This window comes from Dermochelys coriacea, chromosome 1 (assembly GCF_009764565.3).
Source record: "Dermochelys coriacea isolate rDerCor1 chromosome 1, rDerCor1.pri.v4, whole genome shotgun sequence".
Taxonomy (NCBI): Eukaryota; Metazoa; Chordata; order Testudines; family Dermochelyidae; genus Dermochelys; species Dermochelys coriacea.
Window position 1 is genome coordinate 265,837,916 of NC_050068.2, and position 23,545 is coordinate 265,861,460.

The 23,545-nt window shown below is 45.1% G+C and overlaps 1 protein-coding gene across 2 annotated transcripts in view; it reads right to left on the reverse strand.

Annotated features, from left to right (window-relative positions):
- The window catches only part of UTP20 (UTP20 small subunit processome component), an 82,470-nt gene that overhangs the window by 4,573 nt on the left and 54,352 nt on the right, over positions 1-23,545 (reverse strand). The window contains exons 40-57 of one of the 2 annotated variants that reach the window (XM_038400079.2): positions 23,391-23,470; positions 22,408-22,718; positions 20,316-20,455; positions 19,572-19,728; positions 18,332-18,430; positions 17,509-17,676; positions 16,589-16,755; positions 15,227-15,368; positions 14,782-14,898; positions 12,801-12,971; positions 11,128-11,256; positions 10,433-10,543; positions 8,145-8,224; positions 6,801-6,870; positions 4,497-4,679; positions 3,365-3,496; positions 1,598-1,730; positions 108-304 (exon numbers count right to left, since the gene is read on the reverse strand). In XM_038400079.2, the coding sequence (XP_038256007.1) occupies positions 108-304; positions 1,598-1,730; positions 3,365-3,496; positions 4,497-4,679; positions 6,801-6,870; positions 8,145-8,224; positions 10,433-10,543; positions 11,128-11,256; positions 12,801-12,971; positions 14,782-14,898; positions 15,227-15,368; positions 16,589-16,755; positions 17,509-17,676; positions 18,332-18,430; positions 19,572-19,728; positions 20,316-20,455; positions 22,408-22,718; positions 23,391-23,470 (2,587 nt within the window). Of the gene's footprint in view, positions 1-58; positions 305-1,597; positions 1,731-3,364; positions 3,497-4,496; positions 4,680-6,800; positions 6,871-8,144; positions 8,225-10,432; positions 10,544-11,127; positions 11,257-12,800; positions 12,972-14,781; positions 14,899-15,226; positions 15,369-16,588; positions 16,756-17,508; positions 17,677-18,331; positions 18,431-19,571; positions 19,729-20,315; positions 20,456-22,407; positions 22,719-23,390; positions 23,471-23,545 lie in introns of both variants that reach the window. The other variant, XM_043491437.1, reaches the window with a different exon arrangement.

A 23,545-nucleotide genomic window follows, 5' to 3' on the forward strand; every position in this document is an offset into this window, starting at 1 on the left:
ATGCTCAAATAAATGTGTTAGTCTTTAAGGTGCCACAAGTCCTCCTTTTCTTTTTAGCCAGGCAACAGACACTGGCAGCGGGGGGGAATTAGCAGGAACATCCTTACCTTTTTGTCCAGCTCATCTGTGAAGAACCTGGTTGCTGCTGGCTCCAACATGGTCTTTTTGCCATTGCCTGCCTTCCTCTCATTCCATTTGCTAACAAGTTCCTCTGGCTTGTGAGAAGCAAACAACAAGCCAAAAATTTGAGCAGCTGTCAGCCACACCCAGCTGTGAGGGTACCACAAATGGGACTGAACGTGACCTTCAGGGAAAAGAAAAAGCTTTTCAACCAACATAACCCTTTCCATACGAGAGGGGAAAGTACCCAGGCACCTCAGCAAGGTTATGCACATGCCCAGCATATACAGTTATGGGGACTGGAGTCATCACTGTTCATGCTACAGTCAGGAGGAGAGTACTGTAAACTGTGCTGATTTGTTTTGAGTTTGACTGCAGGCTTCTGGGTCACCAGCCATTCCAATCCAGCCCAGGACGGCAGGGGACAAAGGTTGTGGCCATCTGAGAGCCCCCCTCCCCTGCATAAGAACAACACTCCAGTAGGCTACAGCAATGCTCCCATCCCTGAACAGCCTACATTAGTTTAAGTGCTATGGTTTGAAACTCTGCTGTTGAGTATTTTTTTAAACCAGGGGCTGTTCAGTGACTTCTCCTGTGAGCTGTGTTGAAGGTCTCAGTCCAGTTCTCAGGGGACAGGTGACCACATTCTAAAATCCATCACCACTGGCAACCTTATAGACAAGCTCAGCGAAGAAGCCAGCGATTGCCCCAGTAAGCAGAGTGAGTTGCCCTCTGTCCCCTAGAGCTTGCATCTCCAGCCACACATTGAAGGACAACAGCGGCACAGCATGGGGAAGTTTGCATCATCTCTGCCCTGCTGCATCTGTTCCATGGATGAATTCAGGACCTCCAGTCCTGTCAAGGACACCTGCTGGGATTTTTAAAAAGACCCTTGGAGGCCTGTTGTTCTTAAAGACACAATCAATCCAATACAAGCCCTTTTCAGACAGTGAGAGAAGCAATTAAAAAAAAATACAACCCACCAACACCACACGCCAAAATGAGTTAGCTTAACATGTCAGTGCATCACTTATAGCCAATCAATAAAATGGTTTTGAGATGGACCTTCCAAACACACACCCTGTTTAAGAGCTGCTATGCCACGTGTCACCTGTTCACTGGCTGCTATTTATGATCTAACAGAGACAACCATTTTTCTTAGAGAACTGAAAGCTGTATTCTGAGGGGATATAATTACAGCCAAACAGGCACCAGTTTGCAGTCTTTGGATTACCCAAAATAGTTCTTAGCAACCAGAAGAGAGAGGCCGATTGTTTTCCCTGATGCTCTAACCTTTTCTATTAGCATCTGTTCTTTCACTAGTAACTGCCATATATTATAGATGCCTCTTCAAAATGCAAATCTTACGGCACAGATCTTTGTCTGTTTGCATTAGGACAACCACAACTACACAAATTACCAATAATTCTAATTCTAATTCTGTTCTAAGACAGAAGAAAATATTATTCATACTTACGCCAGATATTGCTCAAAATCTCATTATGTTTGATTAACAGAATAATGTTGCATTCCTTGATTAATTTTATTATCAAAGTTAGAAAACTGAACAACAATCTGTCTGCTGCCTTTTCTTCAGTCTCTTCTGTTATCTAAAAAGAAACATAAATCAACAAAGACAGTTATAATGGCTGGCTAGAAATTGTACAGAAGGGCTTATTTTGTATGTTTAGTATCTGATGGCTGAAATCTTCCACGTTGACCCCTATGACCGCTTTATATTTACTATATGAATTTAATGTAACGAGTCCATTAAAACTGTTTCACAAGGATTCACAGTTTCCAAGGGAAGATTGTTGTGTCGCTTATCTTTGTATATATGTACATGCAGACATATGTACACAAACACACTATATCATTTATAACTAGTACTTAAATCTTCTCATGAACTAGGTTTGATTTTATCAGTAGCAACTGTGAAGCACCGTGTTCCTGTTAGAGTGACACAGTGTAAACTGCATAGTATTAAACTGCTTCCTGCTTTTGATCAGCTCTGCAGCTATCAGCTTGACTGTAGTCAGCCTGCTTATCCACAGGATCATTAAGGATGTACATGTAGTGATTACAGTGTCAGCAACCATGTCAGAATAATCCAGTTGCAGCTGTAGTTGTCTCACATCACCTGGGTCTTCCTTGAGCTCTTCTATCTTGTTCATTGTTTTGGCATTCCTTATTAAATACATGGCAGCTTCTTTATGACCAGTGATTAGTATGACAGAGTGCTCACCAACTGATCAGAATCAGTGGAAGCCACGTAATCTGAAGCCAAAACAGGTGCACTGAACTGACTTTCATCAAATAAACCAGTGACTGAATTACAGGAAGGGAATTGAACTGAATACTTTAATATTTTCTATATGTTAAACTAAGAATCTCAGTGAAGTATTTCTGACCTTTCATATCCATGTAAACCTATGGGCTTCTGGGAGTTGATATTCTCAGTTACAAGAATACCACCAACTTGATAGTTAGTCTGTTTTTAAATAAATGGATCCCAAAAAGTGTCAGACGCGACATCAGCCTCCTGCCCATTTTTGTGGTTTTACAATCCCCATTTTGTTTAAAGAAGTGTTTCTTCTCTCCTACTGCTGTGGAAGAGCCTCATCCAGACAGGAAGAGCTGACATGCTACACATCAGATGCTCTCAAATGCACAAAGTCAACAAATTATAAAAAGAGAAGGTCAGATGCTTTTTCTCTAATCTTTTTCAGTTCCAGTCATCTTACTACCATTATTTTATAGTGCCCAAAAGCATACTGGGCACCTCACAGCAGACCTGTCCCTGTCCTGATGAGCTTACAATAGGAATTTCAGATGTGACAATGAGCAAGGGTGACAAAAGTTGGAGAGAGGCTGGGGCAAGAAGAGCTGACATTTACAGCAACATGATCATGTGGTCACTCAGCATAGGTATGCATACAGTTTGGTGGTTCTATTAGATTCTCCCACACACACGCAGACCAACCTCCCTGTAGACTGACATTTCACATGAGAAGGTTTTCATTTACAGACACAGTGTGATTTTTGTTGACAGTGTCCCTTTAAGAACTTATGTATTGGGCACATGTCTTATCAGTCACGCTGGTCAAGTAACAGGCCCAAAGAGTTTAATCTTTTATTCTTGCCTCCATTATCCTTTTCTCTTCCCCCTCCCACTTATTTATTGCAATTTCTCCAGCTAAACCTGTCTCTTTCCCAAAGTTTCATCCCCGGTCTAATGACTTACATCTTCAAATTTCAGAGGTTCAATTTCTTTTTCGATCAGTGGGAGAACGGCTCCAAGTTGACTTTCAAACGCCACTCCCTCGGCTTCCACGAACAAACCACAGGCCTGGGTGGCTAGCCTCTTGTGTGAGCTCTGCCAACAGAGGGGAGGGCAGAGCAATCATTATTTCTTGATATAATATGAAGAACTCATCACTCTGTAATACAACTCAGCGAATAAGGCATTAAATTTTCAGATGTCACTAGTGATTTTGAGTGCCTCTGTTCTGCATACCCAAACTGGGACAATTTTAAAGGAAACTGATTTCCAGAATGTGCGCACCAATCCACTCTCTGAAAAATCAGGCCTCTTTATGGTGTCAGGTTGGGAGCCTAAGACACGCAATATCCCTAGTCATGTGAGAAAACGTAGGCTCACATCATAAAGCTGAATTTTCAAGAATGCTAATTTTTAGCAAGTTTCCAAAACTACAGGGTTTTGAAGCACAACACAAAGTTACCCATAGCTTCAGATCATCTATTTGATTAGCATATTGTAGATGAAAGAGCTCAAATGGAGACACACTTTGCCTATTCAAAAAGTCAACAGAACTACTCAAGTCAGGACTGGACCCAAAAGGTCTTAAATCTGCTACATCCCAGTAATAGAGAGGATTGACTAAGCAGCAGATGAACAAAAATAGCATCATCAGCCAATTACTAAGCTCAAGTTCAAAGGGATTTTGCTCAAATTTCACCACCAAAACGTGTAGCTTTGGGCAAACACTGAACAAGGAGAATTGTTCAACCCAAATGGTGAACTTTCAGGAAGCCATAAGCATGTAAAACAAGGCAGGCTCTAACGGAAATTGTTTTATAACCTTAGCTAGAGCAGCCACTTCTGCTGGACCTATTCAAGAATGAATCTACATAGCTTCTTCCACTCCTTGCCAGCGAGGACTCTGCAGGACAGTGGAGTTTTAACAAGCTGTGACTCTAGGACTGGTATGCTCCACAATCTTATCCCTGCACCACCACACAAGTTTAACTAAACACACCACCTACCCTCTGAGATTAAACATTTATAAACCCTGGATTGCTCCAATTCCATTCTCCCAGTGAAAAGAGCCGGAGTGCACTGAAACGAACAATACCTTCTCGCTGTTAAACCACATGGTGACTAGTGAGAACATCAAATCTCGATTTGCAGAGTTTACTTTAATGAGCAGAGATTTGTTTGCCATGGCTGCCATTTTCTTGCACTTGGCAGAGTCGTCATTTACCATCATCATACAGAGAGGGACAAAGAACAGCCCGCAGTATTGATGGAGTAATCCCTGAAAGGAAACAAATCAGTCAATCACCTGGCAATCTACAGAAGGCTTTCTGCATTTAAAAAAAAAAAAAAAAAAAGTTTTATTTTACCCCCCCAACACAAACAGGAGGATTCCTGAGACCCAACTCTGGGCCCAAATAGAGGAAGCCAAACAGAGGAAGGGTGGTCCAGTTGTTGGACTTCAGAGACCTGTACCTGCTGGTCTGCCACTGACTTCTCATGCAACCTTGGGCAATCCATGTATTTCACAGAGTTAAAAGCCAGAAGGGACGATCCGATCAACCCGTCTGCCCTCCTGTGTACCACAGGCCCTTCATCTTCACCCAGAGACCTCTAGATCACGGGTTCTCAAACTTTCTGCCAGCATGACCCCGTTTGAATGAAGTCATTCTTGCTGGGACACCAGAAGAGCGAGATGGCGTCCTCCGCACAGCGTGACCTCATATGTATGGCGTGTGCAAGGTCATGCTGCATAGAGGATGCCATTTTGTGAAGTGAAATGGCATTCTACATGTTTTGTGACGTTCATACTGCGTGGAGCAAAATGGCATCCTGTGCACAGCAGGGATTGTCATGACCCCATCTGCTGGGGTTGTCACCCACAGTTTGGGAACTGCAGCTCTATATTAAGCCCAAAGACCTAAAGTATTTCAGTCCTCAGGAGACTAAAATGCTGTGTGCCTCAGGCAGAGAGCAGGAGAGACCAAGGTGCCACTAATGACCGTGGCCCTTATCAAGGCAGGGAATTAATTAGTCTCTCTGTGCTTTGCTTCCCCATTTAATCCCTACCTCACAGGGATGTCGGGGGGATAAATATAGTAAAGATTGTGAGGTGCTCAGACATCATTGGAATTGGAGCCATCTACATATGATAGATCAGTGGTGCTCAAACTGTGGTCCTCAAACTTAGAGGGCTGCAGAGGAACATTCCGGGGGTGGGGGGGCATGGCGGGGCCCAGGCCAGCCCTCATGGGGGGTGGGGAGGGAGCACCACCCAGCCCCGCTCTGCTCCCAGACCAGCTCTGACTCCAACCGCAGCTTTACTCCACCCCCTGCTGTCCCCAACCCAGCTCTACCCTCATTCCCTCTCTGCCCCCAAGCCAGCTCCTCCCCTACCCCCAGTTCTGCCCCCAGCTCCGCCTTCAGCCCAAGCTCCTCTGCTCAGCCAACTGTGCAGTAATGGAAGGGGGGTGTGAACAGATTCCATTATTGGTAAACTGGGGCGCGCCAGGAAAAGTTTAGGCACCACTGCAATAGATGGAAATTCACATCTCATTATGCATGATGGTCTTTCTTCCCATTCCTGAGTCTCCTACATCCCAATCCACGCCCACAGCCTCTGATTCAGCCCAGCAGTTGCAACAGATCCTCCTGGAGTCAGCAGCGGGTCTGTTTATAAATAAATGTAACACTGTTTTAAATGTTACTCTGTACGGACATGAGTCCAGTTCTTTAGACCTTGTTGTGAGTCCCCCCACTAAAAGCACAGTCTCTCTCCAGAAAAGCCAAGACACAAGTCTGGAGATTGTTGGCCAAATTAGTTTAAAGATGGGAAGTCCAAAAAAAGATTTAGGAAAATCTTAAAAACAGGACAATTCTTGAAACAGCCTAGTTTTAAAATTCCAATACTGACTTTTTTCCCTAACATTTCTGAAAAATGTTCCCCAAAGTTGAAGGGAAAAGGAAGCTCATAGAAGGCTACTTCAACCTGAACTACAGAACAGCTACTGCTACTCCATTATACAGTGATTGCATTTAAATGCACTCCCCAATCCTGTTGTGTTTCATTTCTGCTCTTTTAGCATTTCTCACTAACTCAAACATTTCCAAGTTGGTTTAAGCAGCTTCTAGTGCATATAGCAACACCATTTTGCTTGTAAAATGAGCAAATCTGACATGGAACCATGAAAGACAATCCGTGTGAAACTCCAGTGTGTCATTTCAACTGTCACTTTTTAGAGCACAACCAACACTAATGTTCTGAGAACTGTGCCGTACATTTGTGATAGGAGAGGATGTGAACAGCCAAGTGCATCCAGTTCTAATAAATCTGCAAATCCAGTTACTGGATATAACTAAAAAGCACTGATTGCTTGATGCTTGAAACTAAGACATATGTTACCTGAGGGAACATTTCAAAGAGGTAAGCAATCATCTCCAGCGCAGACTCTCTTCCCGTCTCATAGTCATAACTGAAAGAAAATAATTAACAAGATGGAGTGGGTTAGCATCTTCCAAAATTGCAGGAAATTCAGAAAATTGCAAACATTTTGGGTTTCTCCAAATATATGCACCAAGGATCTTTGAACAAACAGATCTTTATAATCGATGCCTGTTCCATAGTGGAGACAAACAATTTGCTCAACTTGCTTAACTGAAGACTAACACATTTGAACTGTGATAACTAAGAGTCGGCCTTACTCACCTAGAGAAGTACCTCTCCCCTCCGGCACCCCACAGACACTACTGGAGGAGTAAGATACTTCTGAGTGGGGTAGGGTAGCAGGATTCAGCCCTCCATGTTATGTGTTCTATCAGCAGAATTCACAGTACACAAGAGGACCCACTGATGAATGCAGCGTCAATGGAGACGGCATGCACATCCCCAAAGGACCACTGCCCAAGTGGAAAGATGAATGGGATCTTACAAAAAATAAACTAGTTGGGGCTAGAATGACATGTGTTACCTACCCAGGCAAGGGAGGGAGGGGAATTAAAGACCTCCCTTGCACCCCAGTGCAGGTTACCTGGGACTTGGGTCTTGGCATTAGGAGTAACCAACCACAGTGATCACTTACTCCACCTCCCAGAGCACATGTACAGAGACAGGAATGGGGAGTCTGTTGGCTCTACTCTTCCATCCCGCACTTAATGGTCAACGCCACTGAGTCAGCATGGCGGGTATTGGAATATGCTGCTGGCACTGAGAGTAAATTATACAGGGACATTTGCAGAATGCACCAGAATGTGTTGTAACTGCCCTAGGTGGATGCTGCTAATGCAAACTAGAAGCTACTTAAGTCTGTGTTAACATCATCCTGTGAAGAGGGCTACATTAACACGGTCCACAAGAGGCAGTTAGCCCACCACACTGGCGTGCTCTGTAATTCACTGTCACAGTGTGGATGACAGGGGTGTGTACACAAGCCAGCAGTGCAGCTGACTAACCATTAACAGCAAACAATTAAAGCCATACTTTGGTTATGTAACAGCAACAGACAAAACCAGTACAGAAATTAAGAAAAAAATCGATAGGTGCGGTATCTATTTGCCATAAATGTTCTTTTGTTTGCTTCTAACAAAGTGAACATTTTACTTTTACAGCTAGGAAAACGTGGTGCCGACCCTGCATACCCTTATTCTCATGAGCAGCGCCACTGGGATCAATGGAACATTTGCATGAGAAAAGATTTATAGCACTGCTCTTTTTGAAAAGCCATGCACACAACAAGGATTGCAAACTCACTTGAGCTGAGCAAATATGAACTCCAAATTGGGTTTCAGCTTTTCACCAAGGGGATAGTCAAGAATGTATTTCAGGTAAATCTGAAAAAATAGAGAAGGAAGAATTACCAGAAACAACGAGATCAGTTTGTGAAAATGTAACGATGAGAACAACGCTTTTTGCAACAAACTATTAACAAGATCCACATCTCCCTTTCGTGTGTACATAAAGCCTCATCTTGCAAAGCACAAGCCATCTCAACTTCCATTGACTTGCATGGGAGTTACAGACACACAGCACCTTACCAGATCAGTCCCTTAAAAACTTAAGTCGACATAGCTACGGCCCTCAGGGGTGTGAAAAATCCACACCCTTGAACTTTGTCGGTAGGCCAACCTAACGCCCAGGGTAGATACGGTAAGTCACTGGAAGAATGCTTCAGTCAACCTAGTTGCTGTCACTTGAGGAGGTGGAGTTCCTAGAGCAATCGAAAAACCCCTTCCACTGCTGTAGGATGTGTCTAGACTGTGGGGTTATAATGGCATAGCTACACTGCTATGGTCCCCACAGTGTGGACAAGCCTTTAGTCTTGGTAATGACTGTCTTGGTAATGCACTTATGAATATATGATGTCTCTGTTTAAAATGACAGGCTCAACAAACCTCAAAATAAGTTCTCTAAATATTAAACTAAAACTCATTTTAGTACGGTCCCTAATGCTAAGATCATCAGCTGCGTCCATTATAAATCTGCCCTGTTTATTGTAACGGACTCCGAAGGGACCATTGTGAACATCTAGCCTCACCACCTCCATAACACAGGCCTTAGAATAATTCCTGTATCAGCTAGAGCAGATCTTTTAGAAACTCATCCAGTCTTGATGTAAAGACTTGAAGTGAGAGGATCCTATGAACATTGTTCCAAAGGTTAATTACCTTTAGTGTTAAAAAAGGACACCTTAGCATGAATTTAAGTTTATGTGGGTGGTGCTATAAAGGTCGCAGTAGGCATCAGACACATCACAATACAGAAAATAAATAAAAATATCCAAGTGGTCAGCCTGGCTGCAAATTATTTCTTCAGAAAACATTTTCATTTTTTGAGAGTCAAATACAGTAGGGCGAACCCACATCACCCCAGGTGGCAAATTTCTTTGCTGTGTCTTGATGCTCCAGTGATTTCAAAAGGGTTCATGTGCAGAGGATGGGTTGTTTTTTTTAAAAATTCTGTTTTCAGCCCCACAATCTGGAACCGCGTTCCCCTGACAATGATCATCATCCAATTCTACTTCTTAAATACTACCCCTTCCTTTTCCAACCACAACCTGGGAGCCCTTCCAAATACAGCAGAGCACCAACCAGTTTGCTCTCTGAGAGGAAGTAGGATTCACCTTGCTCTCTAAGATATTTATCCCTTCCTCCCTCTGTAACTCAGGTCCTAATTCAGCAAAGCATTGAAGGATATACTGGCCTTTAAGCATGCTAGAAATAACATCCCGGGACTGTTCTTATGTTTCAGGTTAAGCATGTACTTGGGCGTCTAGTTGAGTCAGGGCTGTAATGCTGTTCCTTATCAGACAATAAATATCCTAAACGTGAGAGGGAGTTCAGAGAAGGGAAAACAAGAATAACCAAGAAATTGGGCTTCTTTACCTTTGAAAGGAGATGAATAAGAGGGGACAAGTATATAAAATAATGAATGGTTTAGAGAAGGTAGGCTGGAAGCTTCTGCTCTCCCTATCTTATACAAACAAGAAAAAGGGGGCAGGCAGCAAAATTAAATGTGGGAAATTCAAAAGGAAATACTTTTCACACAATGTGCGATGAGACTGTGGAACTTACTGCCACATGAAGTAATCAAGGCTGAGAAATAAGAGATTCAAAATGGGACTCAACATTTATAGCAATAACAAGACTATGTAGAGTTATAAACAGATATCGCTAACAAAAAAAGTTGTAAGAGATGTTAAACCTCCTGCTCAGTGCTTAAGCTGATCTTGAACTATTATAGATCAAGAGGAGACTTAATGGTGGAGGGGGCAGATTATCCCATATCTGCCTGCTGCAGGAGTCTTACATCTTCCTCTTGAGCATCTGGTACTGACCACTGTCTGAGACAAGATACCAGACTAGATGGACTTGGGGTCTGATCCAGTCAGGCAACTCCTAAGATATGAGGCCAATTTTGGGTTGAGTGCTAGAAGCTGGGCTGTTAAACATGCTTATCATCATTAATAAAAGAGATTCTGTTAATAGGGTTTTATAAAAATAGATCATGGAGCTTAAGGAAAGAAACCTCCTTCTACTGACCTGCCTGCACTGGACTCGCACTGGCTCACTCTGGCCTGTGATGGCAAACTTGGCAACCTTCTGCATGATGGCATCGATTTCAGGAACAATCAGCTTTCTGGATAAAATAGCCTTAAAAAAACATGTGAAAGTACAACCCATGTCATTCTCAGATACAACAGCACCACCCAGTGGCAAAACAAACTTTAGTGTTATTTTAACATCCGCCTTTGAATGTCTTATTGCCAGAGTAACTCCTTTTAAAGGAGGTGGCCTGCAAAGTCAGGTCTGCTTTTGCTGGAGGACTGTTAGCATGTTCATGGTGAGCTCAGTTGAAGGGACGGGGATTGTCAAGTTTTTAACACAGGCATCATTTATCCAAAATGTTCATTACTCTTTGAAGTTAAATGTGTTAACAAAACAACTCCCAGAAATAGTTTTAAACTCCATATTGCTCTACTTTTCCTCTAAGAACTCTTGTGATCTCATCATTTCACTAGTTCTCTAGTCATTGTAGATGGTCTAACCTAGACAGAACCTTAACTTCTAATGTTAAGGTCAAGCAGAAAAGCTTCATGGCCTTCTTTACAGCAAGGGCACCTTTAACAGACATTGTGTAATCTTTCACCTGCTTTGTATTAACAGGTAGACAGTATAAGCACTTTCATTTCTACAATTCGGAAATTGTAAACCAAACACACGCTCTATAGTAATACCTTTAAAAGGCCGAAGGCAGTGGCTTGCCGCGAGGAATCATAGATATCTTCTTCAGCATATCCCAGCAACACTTGGAGCTGTTTCTCTGTTATGTGACTGTTTGTGTTCCTCACAAGTCTAGTTACGCACTGCAAATTAAAAGTAGGTATTGTAACATGACTAGAACGGCATGTTCCAGCAGATAATTTGCACTTCCATAATGTGATAAAATCAATAACTGCTACATTCAGCAACACACACTCTTGTTGAAGCCTGATTTAGTGGATAGCACTGGTGTAATACACAAACGTTAACCCTGGAGGATACAGCTGGTCTTCTTCCCACAAGAAGCAAACGTTAGCATGTTTACAGCTGGCAAATTTGAGACAAAAAGCGTGACTAAGGTTGGAGACGAAATATATACCAACACATTCAACAAAACATTGGCCCGGGAACAAAAAGGTTTGCGGAATCAGGACCACACTGAGAAAAAATCCTTCCACGCTTCTATTTAGTATTATTTATCCTGCAACTATCCCCAGGATAAGGTAATTATAATTTGGTAAAGCATTTTGGAGATATATTTGTCAGAAATACACTACACAAAATAAAGATTACTGCTGTTAATTGCCCAGTTTTCCTACGCTCATTTCAGCTGCTGTTTTTTTTTTAAACCTATTTAATTTAAAAGCAAACAAGCTGATCAAACAGAAGTGACATCTATCGAGAGAGACAATGGGAACAAAAAACTGTTTCAGTGAAACAAAAGTGTCCAGCAAACACGCTTCTGTAAAACACTTTGCTAACACAGAGACCTGTGCTCATTCAGGTGACTTTTATTAGGTTTTCAGTGAAGACAGCAACAGCAAGACAATTTCTTTCCCTCCCTAGCGTCCTGAATCGTGCAGACGGGCATAAGAGGTTCCGTGCAGGCACAGACTGCAGGGTTGAGTGATCTATAGCTGGGCTTTCCTGATTCCATGAAATTAACATTGAACTGTTCCACAGATGACTGGTGCACACACCCCGCCCCCATACAGAGGGGCACCAGCTAAAGAGGACACATGACTTCCCTATGTGTGTCTCCTCCCCAACCAGCCAAGTCCCCCACGCTCTCCCCAGCCCATGTTACCTGGGGGGGTGGTCTCTGTCCTCCTGCTGCGCCGGTTCCCCCTCCCCCCTCCGGGCACATTTGGCTGCTCTTCCTGGCAGCCAGACACAGGCAGGGAGCAGGACTGAGCCACACTGAGACACTGCCTCGTGCAGCGCAACAGCTGCCTGGGAGAGTGCCTGGCTACAGCAGCAGCAGGAGGCTGCTTCCCGCCCGGGCTTGGCTTCCGGGACAGCAGCTGAGGGAACTGGAGCCCACCCGCCATGCTCTGTGCGCAGCAGCAAGAGCCTTTCTGGGGAGGGGTGGCAGCGGCAGCCCGCTCCCTGCCCAGGCTCCGAGCATGCTGGGGAGAGAGGGAGCGTGTTCCAGCTCCCTTGGCCACTGTTCCCGGAAGCTGAGCCTGGGCAGGGGGCAGCCCGCTGCTCTCCCAGTCCCAGTCAGCGTCTCAGGCAGCCTGGCTGGAAGAGGCTCTGGCCTTCCACTCCTCACCCAGGCATGCCCGGAGCTGTTGGGGGGTAGGGGACATTCGACCCTTCCTTCCCCACGAGTCGCCTATGAACTGTCCTATTTGGCCCCGCTTACTTTGAAACAGTTCACCACCAAATGGAAGTTCTGGCCCCTGGCTGCTCCTGGCTTGGCAAAGTCCTTCAGCAGCAGAAAAAGCTGCTTGGTTAGTTGCTCTGTGTTCTTTTCAATAGAAGGCAAAGGGAACTTTAAAATCCACACCAAAGACTGCAGGGCGCCAGTGATCACCTGGGAATAGGAGCCGAAGAACAGCATGTGAGATTAACAGGATTTAAAGAGCATTGCCCCCCCCCCCGTCTATAATTACTAGCACGCTCAGGTGACTATCTACAGCTGGAAGCTGGAATTAACATGCAAGTTAAGATCTCCCAAACCTTTTACGTGAAATAGAAATGGCTAGTCAACCTGACGGGAAAGGTAATACATAGCACACACCAATCTAGGGCCAAGATTTTCAGATGTGGCTACTGATTTCTGGTGCCTAGCTTGAGACACCTCTAAGGGGTCTGATTTTCAGAGGGTGGGTGCCCCAAAATCACCAGTCACATGAAAATCTTGGCCCCAGTGTTTGTTGGCAAATTAGTCGAGCCACCTGAGCCAGTGTGTCAGGTGCCTTTTGTTGTGGAGAAAAGAGTGCCCAGGTCAGACTCTGCATTCCTGAACACCCCAAAATCTGCAGAGGGAGGGGTTTATTTGGCCGCTTTGCTCACTTGGATACAGTACTGCTGCACTGCCTGGTGACTGGTTAACCTGATGTCTGCCCCGCAAGTTAGCATACAAGCGAGAACCTCACGGCTCTCCCCTCGCTTAGAACCTGCCTGCTACCGAGCACAAAACATTGGTCCTTTGCTACGAGACCATTCTGCTTCTGAAGCTTTAACTGTCCTAGTGGGCCTAATCCTGGGAGAGGTGCTGAGTGCCCTCAAATCCCATGGATTTAGTGAGATAGGCATGCCCAGCACTTAGCGAGGTTAAGCCAGTTATGAAGGACTGCATAAGGTTTTTGTCAGACTACATTACTCAGTAAGCAATGCATTCGGGTGAAGGAAAGGGATGCAAGTTGATCCCCTGGCGCTGGGAATCCAGGATTTCATACTTATGCACTGCAAAGGGAACAGGATGGGTGGTAGTGATAGGGGAGAAATCAAGCTAAGGAATTAAGAAAAGCTCAAAGAGCCCCAAGTTTAGTTAATTAGGGTGGGCCCAAGGCAGCACAAGAAAACTTCGGGAAGCTCCCTCCCAAGGCAGGTTAAGCCAGTACTGAGTGCGGCTGTCCCACAGGCAGAAAAGCGTCACTGCGGCAGCAGCAAGAGCAGGTTCTGCTCCTGGGTAGTTTCTACAATCTGAACAGGAACAAAGAAGAGGAGGGGGAAGAGAAGGAAACGAAAGGAAAAGTTTCACAGCAGGATCTTGTTACCTTTTCTCTACAGGGGAAGAAAAATTTAGGGTTTCCCTTTTAATTATTATTGTAAGTGAACTACGGTCGCAAAGGTGTCACAGTAATAGCACCAGAGGCAGATGGCCCAATCTGCAGAACAGCCACAGCACAAGGTGTGCAGAGATCATGTCAGCTCCCTACACTGCCCTTTAACTCTGATCTCAAGGGACCTCTCCTCCAGAGCAACTGGGCAGGTCCTGTTTCTAGGCCCGTTCGATCCTTGGACTCTGCTGAGATTCCCAACAAGGAGGCTAGTTATGATAGGGACAGGGACAATTGCTAGAACGAGATCAAGAGCACCCATGTATTTCGCAGCTGTCTAGCAGCACCTGCATGGTAAGAACCCCTCACTGCTGACTTTGGCCATGTTTCAACCAGCAATTCAGAGGCAAAACATTCAGTATCCCCTGGATTACAAAACTCCCAAGGTATCGTACCCCCAAACTAATTATTTACCTTAACAGCTAAGAAATCAGGTTTCAAACTGGGCTTTATAGTTCAAGGACAATGTAGGGAAGTCTTTGGAATCCGTGGTTAGCCTGAATTCTGAAATGGAGCTGGGTAGAAGAGGCAAGTGTAAATTGACCTAAGACCCCCTACCTTAACATCCGTGGACTGCAGGCAATCTATAAGCAGCTGAACAAAAGGATCCAACATTTCTAACACATGCTCATCCGAGGAATTTATTTTGGATCTCTTCAGGCTCATGTACAGTAGCTACAGTGTTGAAAACACATTTTTCATTAGTCACAAAGAGAGGATGAGGACATTGTCATGTAACTCAAAAGGGGTTAAAAAAAACCCCAAAACACAATTTCAGGACACATTAGAAACCACACAACAGCACATTAAGACTTTAACAAATTAAGTGCTCTTAGCAGCACCCTAGAAGCTCCGCACTGAAGTTACTATGGGCAGCCAGACCCCCAGGGATTGTCATTAATACCAGACAGGGACAGAAGGTTTTTTTTTTTTGTTTTTTTTTTTAAGGAAAGCAGAACAATTGACCCCACAGCACTTGTTTCACATCTGGGGAGACCCTTACCCTAAGTCCCGAGTCGACCAAGATATGCATGTTAGTCTTGCTGCTAACAGGTGCTTTCTGCCCGCCTCGAGCTGGGACTGGTGGGAGTAACAAGCAGCTTTCTGGCTGCAGACGAGAATCTGGAGGAGCCGGGGCTTTCGTTCTGAAAATTATCATGAGGTGAAAGGTACTGTTAGACTTTGATGTCACTGGAGACTCACTGCTGGCAGTGAAGAGAATTTCACTGCCTCTATTGCTGACAACACACATTGCAAAGAGCAATTCAGGTCCTAGAAGTGAAAGTCAATGGAACAAATGGAAGAGCATTTTTACTTCTGTGAGGACTAAGAAGTGTGTTTTGTGTCATGTAACATTTCTACTGTTTTCTCACGTTTAAGTTTATCACTGGTAAAAACCCTCCTAAAGAGGCAAAATCCAATAGCTAGTGCAATGCAAATTTAAAAACTTTCTTTTAAAAAACTGTCCAAATTGAAAGGCATTTCAATTTCCAAACCTGATCCACAATAACCGCAGCTTTCATCTCATTTATAAACGGCCCTTCCCTGTATCGGGAGAAGCTTCTAGCTAAAATGAGAAAACGAAAACACTTGGAACAAAAACTTAAGCAGGGAAGCCATCGAAATCCAACCCTTTTCCAACAGGAGAGCAGCCCATGGGATACAAGTACAGACTCCTGAGAGAGTCCCGCTTCTACCATCTCCTAACCCAGCCATCTTCAGACTTTGGCAGCCCTGCTTTTCAGAGGCTCAGTATAATCTGTCCCAACCTGGGATGAAGTGTAAATTTAAGGCTGTGAGGAGCATGAGGGAGAAACCCTAATGTGACTGGGGGAAACTCATAGACTTTAAGGCCAGAAGGGACCATCATGATCATTTAGTTGGACATCCTGCAAGTTGCAGGCCACAGAACCTCATCCATCCATTCCTGTAATAGAGCCCTCATCTCTGGCTGAGTTACTGAAGTCTTCAAATCATGGTTTAAAGACTTCAAGTTACAGAGAATCCACCATTTACACTAGTTTAAACCTGCAAGTGAGCCTGGCCCATGCTGCAGAGGAAGGCGAAAAACCCCCAGAGTCTCTGCCAATCTGATTTGGGAGAAATCTCCTCTCATACAGTAGGTTTTCCATTCCTCAGATCATCCTAGAAGCCCTTCTCTGCACTTGTTCAAGTCTGAATTCATCTTTCTTAAACATGGGAGACCTCCCTCCTCCAGTCTGACAGTTCACTTCTCCCTATGAGCCACTGTAGTTTCCCCAGATTTCATAGAATCATTCCAAGAGCAAAATCTCAAGAAACCAGAACTCTCAGACAGCAAAGACCAATCAATAGCAGATGGACGATGTCATTCTCTGTAATTTACCTGGCTTTTTCCGTTAGCAGGGGCAGATTTTCGCTGATCAGGCCGTGGCTGAGCACGAGAATGGATTCCGCACTCATTTCCGGATTTAGGATCAACCCTGACACGATGCGACGTAACGTTTCGTGCACTTTGCGGGACATTTTCAGGCTCATGGTGCTCTCTAAAATCTAGACAGCACAAGAGTCACGTTAAGCTTTAACACAGCAGGGCAGCTCTCTGTGGGCAGCAGGAGGAAGTTACAAGAACGGCCAATCCAAATTGCCTCCAGCACAAGCAGAATCCTGCTGCCCACCCGCCTCACCAGGACAGAGAAATCCCTTCACATTCTCCCCACCCACCTCCAGATTAATCAGCAAATGAAGAGTCTAAAAGCACAGTGGGGCCCCAGAGCGTATGAGTGTATGGGACTCCATTCCTGCCAACGTTCTACATGGGCAGAAGTCCACTCACGTGGAGAGCCCCACTCAAGTCACTAGGGTGCCCCATGGGTGGGTATTTCTCCATGTCTGGAGTCCCTGACTTCAGCAGGGTTCCATGCATACACAGGCTTCCACTCAGGCAGAATAACTTGCAGGATTGGGGCCTTTATGAGTTCCAGTATAAATAACGTAATCAGAGGCAAATGACATCTGAGAAGTCGAGCAGAAAACATCCAGAGTGGATACTTCTTTTGCACGGGGTGGGGAGAAGGAGGAGGTAAGTTACCTCTTGCTATAGAAATAAACAGTAAATCCCTATTTTATCCTCTAAAAGAATACTGATTTCCAGCAAGGGAAAAACCAACAGCCAGATCCCACCTGTGCGGTTATGCCACCTTTGCCCCTCGGAGCTCTCCGATTCTTCCTTTCACACAGCCCATCTGATCGCGTTCAGTGTTAAAGGCAGAGCTCCTACCGAAAGTGCTGACTGGATATGCTTACCTCTTTCAACGGAAGAATGATCTTTGTGACTTGGTCCTTCCCTACGTACTTGGCAAGGATTTCGTAAGAATCGTAACTCTTGCTTCTGCGAGCCTCCATGACCTTGGAGACTATCCCCTTCACTTCCTTTTCCTCAGCAACATCCCCAAACAGCTCCTGATTGAAAATCTTTTGAAATATAGTAGAGAGAAACTAATGAGAACAGCAGAATCACTAGGGACTTGATTATTGCAGCAACAGCAGAGAACGGCATTTTCTTTGCAACCACAATAAAAAAAAAAGTTCTGGAAGCTCAAAGCAGATTCTGCCCTCCCCTGTCTTGCAGGCACAAAGGACTTGGTACTGCATCAGGCGCAGCAGAGGGGAAGGGGACACTGGGAATACATGCAGGTAGTCCATACACCAATTCCCTGTGGAACACAGCTCCATGGGTGTTCTCTGAATCCTCTATGGAGAAAGTTCCTGGAAACAAGGGGAAGGAGGGAAGGAACCTGTGGATGTGCCCTGGAATGGCAAGCCAGTTCTTCCCCCATCAGGGGGTGGTGTAGGATCAGAGTGGCACCTGTAGCCATGAGACTGCAGTAGAAGAGCACAAGCTATGCGTGGAGAGTTATCTCCCCTCTCCCGCCACCATGCACACAGCCAGTTACTTGTGCTAAGAATAGGATTTTTGTAGTACACAATCAATGTATATTGAAATCAAAGATTCCCCTTTCAGAAGGCTGAGGTTGCCAGCGTCATCTCTTGCAACATGTCTCTTTATCCAAGCATGTTCCCTTCGCATTTGACAAGTGTCATGACTTCAATTTCAATTAACTCCTACCTCAATCATAATGTCTAAGCAGGTGTCCAAATCGCCAGTGCTAAGCCTGCTGGTCAGGCCTTTCAGTAACAGGTGCACAGTGAAAGTCAGCACATGGACCTAGAGACAAACAATCAGCATTACATTTACCATTCCCAAGCTGGGATTTTTTTGGTGGTGGGGTTGTTTTGAAAATAATCAGACTTGAGAATTCCCACAGCAGAGCTCTCACATTTCTCAAATAATATACTCAAATACTCTCGACGGGAAAACTACTGAGAATTGTCCAAAAACCCACGGCTGGAAAGGATTTACCTGTTCTCTCAAAACTCAATTCAAAATGAGTCACTTTTTTTCAAAATTTGTATTTTTTACCCATTTCAGCATATCCCAAGATGCCTGCTTGGCCAGCAGCTCATTTCAGACAGCTAGAATGGTACACACACATGTCCAGAGCCACACCAGCACTGTTCTGAGCAGACGGTGATACAGACAGAGCTTTTAGAGATTGTTCTCTTCCCACAGCTAAGACCAGCACTTTTCATCTGCCAGAGTCCAGCAGCAGAAAGCTAGCATCTCCCCACTGGGACAGCTCATCTGACAAGCCATTCTTATCATAGGTTACAGTGAGAGGAACAATGACCGTGTGGTTAAGGCACTGGACTGGGACTCAAGAGATTGGGTTTCTATTCCCAGCTCTGTCACACACTCACTGTCTGACCTTGGACAAGGAATTGAGGGTGAAATCCTGGCCCTACTGAAGTCAGGGGGAAAACTTCAGTTGGGTCAGGATTTCACCCTTAACCCTTCTGTAAATTGGGGACAATATCACTTCCTTTCCCCATCTTGTCTATCTTCCAGGACTGCCTTTATGTCTGTAACGTGCCCAGCACAATGAGAACTGATTCTCAGTTGGGGCCTGCAGCCACTACTGTACTACAAATTAATACTAAGTTATTTTTCCACAGCACAAAGCAAAGTAAAAATCCTGGTTCTAATTTCCCATTGAAGTCTACTCCCAGCAAAACCATGCTCTGCAGTGTCCCTAGCGTCTGTTTGCCAGAAGCTGGGAATGGACGACAGGGGATGGATTGTTGATGATTACCTGTTCTGTTCATTCCCTCTGGGGAACCTGGCACTGGCCACTGTGGGACGACAGGATACTGGGCTAGATGGAGCTTTGGTCTGACCCAGTATGACCATTCTTATGTTCTTAATTAGAAAAAGCTACAGAGAACAAGAGGAAGAACCATGGGATTACCTGGTAGCCATGGATGAGTATCGACTGCATCTCTCTTAAGACATACTGCAGGTACTGTGCTCCCAAAGCCTCCATGATTTTGGTGAGGGTGTTGCGTGCGATGTCCCGGATTTCCTGCGCCCGGTTCCTCAGAAGTGAGCAGACTTTCAGAAGAATGCTGGAACCAGAGATCAACAGCTCAGCACAGTCACAAACCAGCACAGAACCAAACACTACACTAACTGCCCTGGCTGCTTTCCAGGACAATTTCACTGATTTTCTCAGACAGCTTTACATAGGGAATAGTTGAGCTACCCTAAAACCAGGCACTGAGGCCCTCTTCTTTTCATATATGGCCTTAAGACCATGTGTGTATCACACACAAATGTACCATCCTCAAATGGTGTTATTGTATAGAGGAAAGGTGGGTAAATTACAGGACTGACAGTCTGGTTTCTAACCCCCAGCTCTGTCACCTCTTCATGCTTCACCCCACAGTTCTGATTACTACTTAAGGATTTATCAAGCACTTTTCACATGTAGCTGGACCCTATATAAGGAAAAAGTCAAGGGCCAAAGGGCATCAACATTAAACCCAAACACATTGTGAAAATATATGTTTGTAAAAAAAATTGCAAGGTATTTTAAGGGCCATTTCTCTCCAGCCTGGCTTTAGCCAGATGCAAAAATGCAGGCTTTTAAAAATCCGGCCCTTAATCTTTTAGCACAATAACTGACATTTGAGGAGCGACTCTTCCCCCATACCTTGGCAGGTTAGCTTCCATGACCTCTTGTGGGAGAGACTGCATCACTTTGACCATGGCAAACGCTAATGGCACCCGAACCACCTCTTCATCATTCACAGCCTTGGATTTCACAAGCTTGTGTTCCTCATCTCTTTTCACCTGGAACATGGGGCAGATCCCTTTTAACACTACACTGGTGATGCAAATGAACAACTTTTTCAAGTACCCAGTTCTTAACCCCATGAAGAGCAGGCTGACTGCATTTTAAAGTTTTAAGTAAACTGGACAGTCCAGTAATTACCTTTTAACAAATGTTATTGTATATGTGCCTAACACCTTATCCATCCTGAAGAACCCCAGAGAACTTCATAGACTATGTCCTTTGGAAACTGTTTATCGGGGACTCTGTTACAGTGACACACTGTTTAGAGTACTTGTGGCACCTTAGAGACTAACAAATTTATTAGAGCATAAGCTTTCATGAGCTACAGCTCACTTCATCGGATGCATTTGGTGGAAAAAACAGAGGGGAGATTGATATACACACACACAGAACATGAAACAATGGGTTTATCATACACACTGTAAGGAGAGTGATCACTTAAGATAAGCCATCACCAGCAGCAGGGGGAGAAAAAGGAGGAAAACCTTTCATGGTGACAAGCAAGTTAGGCTATTTCCAGCAGTTAACAAGAATATCTGAGGAACAGTGGGGGGTGGGGTGAGGGAGAGAAACAACATGGGGAAATAGTTTTACTTTGTGTAATGACTCATCCATTCCCAGTCTCTATTCAAGTCTAAGTTAATTGTATCCAGTTTGCAAATTAATTCCAATTCAGCAGTCTCTCGTTGGAGTCTGTTTTTGAAGCTTTTTTGTTGAAGGATAGCCACTCTTAGGTCTGTAATCAAGTGAAAACCACTGTGGGCCCCCCACCCCACCCCTGTGCCCAGCACCTGTCCCTGCCCAGAAGAGGCCCTTCCACAGAGTGGGGCCAGGAGTAGACCCCACTGCAGGGTTGGGAGGCTGGGAAGCCCCGGACCCCACCATGCAGCAAGGCAGGGCAGCCCCAGACCCAGACCCAGCTGCATCGGGCAGGGAAGGGCAGGGTAGCCCTGGTCACCATCATGCCCAGCAGTCCTGGACCCCGCCACATGGGACAGAGAAGGGCAGGGCAGCCCTGGCGACTCCAGACCCTGCTGTGCCGGCGGAGCAGTCCAGCAGCCCAGACCCCAGCCTCGTGGGCCTGCAGCCTCTAGCACACAGCAGGGCCACAGCTGTGTGCTAACTGTGTTGCATGTAGCCCGCAGGCAGCACGTTGAGAACCGCTGAGCTAAACGCATTTGTCTTAGCTTCCTATATGGCGCCCTTTACCAAGCACCCCACTGTATGCAATATACTGATCCTCCAAACACCCCCATGAGGCAGGGAATCCCCATTTTACCGAACTGAGGCACGGAGAAACTAAGTGACTTTCCCAAGCCCATACCAGAAGTCTGGCAGACAGGGAACTGAACCCAGGTCTCTGGCGAGCACCCTAAACACTGGACCATCTTTTTTCTGCATCCGTAACACTGAAACTAAACTGGGTATTGACAATCAGCCGAGGGCCGTTGAGAGGCCTGCATGAAGTAAGTGGTTCCAAACCCATCCACAGCAGGCAGGTGAATGCGTCACAACCGAGGTGAATTGAAGGGGGAGGGATAACTCAGTGGTTTGAGCATTGGCCTGCTAAACCCAGAGTTGTGAGTTCAATCCTTAAGGGAGCCATTTAGGGATCTGGGGCAAAAGCTGGGGATTGATCCTGCTTTGAGCAGGGGGTTGGACTAGATGACCTCCTGAGGTCCCTTCCAACCCTGGTATTCTATGATTCTATAAGGGCTTGTCAGCAATCCCAGTGATTGCAAAGGAGAGTGAACACTCTCTCATGCTTCGATATGGCCTCTTTCCAAGTCAAGGGTTGAAGTAATGAGTCTAGGCAATTTGCCATTCTCCTGCACATGCTGTACCTGTTCTCTGAATAGTACCCTTCAGCCTGGCTCTTGGCACCTGCACAAGAGTCACTTACAGCCACGTACATTTACAGACCATCTTTTCAATGCTGAACACGCACCTTTGCGGCAAGACACCTGTGTAATTTGGGCAAGATGCTGCCAGTTACTGTTCCTTGAATGTGTTCAATCAGACACTCTAGCTCCTCCTTATTTCTGGGAAGGGAAGAAATGGATTTTGTGGCTTTCTGGGTCTCCTCAGATTCTCCAGTGCCTGCCTGTTCATGCTGAACCAGTTCAGGATCCCTCTGCTTCTCACTGTCCTCAGGCAGGTTCTTGCTCTTCTCTCCCTCAGCCTCCTCCTCCCCCTCACTCTGCTCCAATTCCATGGCTTCATTCTCTGCTGCTTCCTCAGCATCCATGGCCGCTGCATCTGTCGGGCAAAATCAAATCACAGACCACGTGGAGGCAGCATGTGAGATGTCCCCACACCACTTCCAGAAAAGCCCCAAAGTCACTAAATAAATAACCACAAATGTGAATATGCTACAAACACAAGTTCCTTCATTGTAGCTGCAGTAGGGATAGGGTGGAGCACACAGCACTCTACCCAATCTTTGGCCAGCAAAGCAATCCCTGCAAGACTGCTGCTCCAGCCTGTGTAAATTAGAGCATCCCTTAGCCCAGTCTAAGTTATGCCAAGGCTATTTTGACTTGTGGAAGCTCCAAGACCAGTGCTAATTATGAAGACAGACAAAGACTAGATTAGTCAAAACAGACCTTCCAATTAGTATGTCTTAACAGCCTGAAGGAGCTAACCTGAGGTATAAAGCGATAGAAAACTTTAAAAAGAAAAGGAGTACTTGTGGCACCTTGGAGACTAACGCATTTATTTGAGCATAAGCTTTCGTGAGCTACAGCTCACTTCATTGGATGCTCACGAAAGCTTATGCTCAAATAAATGTGTTAGTCTCTAAGGTGCCACAAGTACTCTTTTTCTTTTTGCAGATACAGACTAACACAGCTGCTACTCAGAAAACTTTAAGTATCTAGACTATGAGCAACTAGCATGTGAGGTTCCATCACTAGGAATCTGAAAACTCACCTTCATTCTGAAGAGTCTCAAGTTGCTTTTCAAGGGTTTCATGGTCAAAATGAAAAGCTTCTAGCACAGTCACTAACAAGCTGTCAAACAACAGATTGAATTAAAGATCAGTTATTTGCATATAAGGAAAAGGATGTTTAGAGTGATTGTGGGTG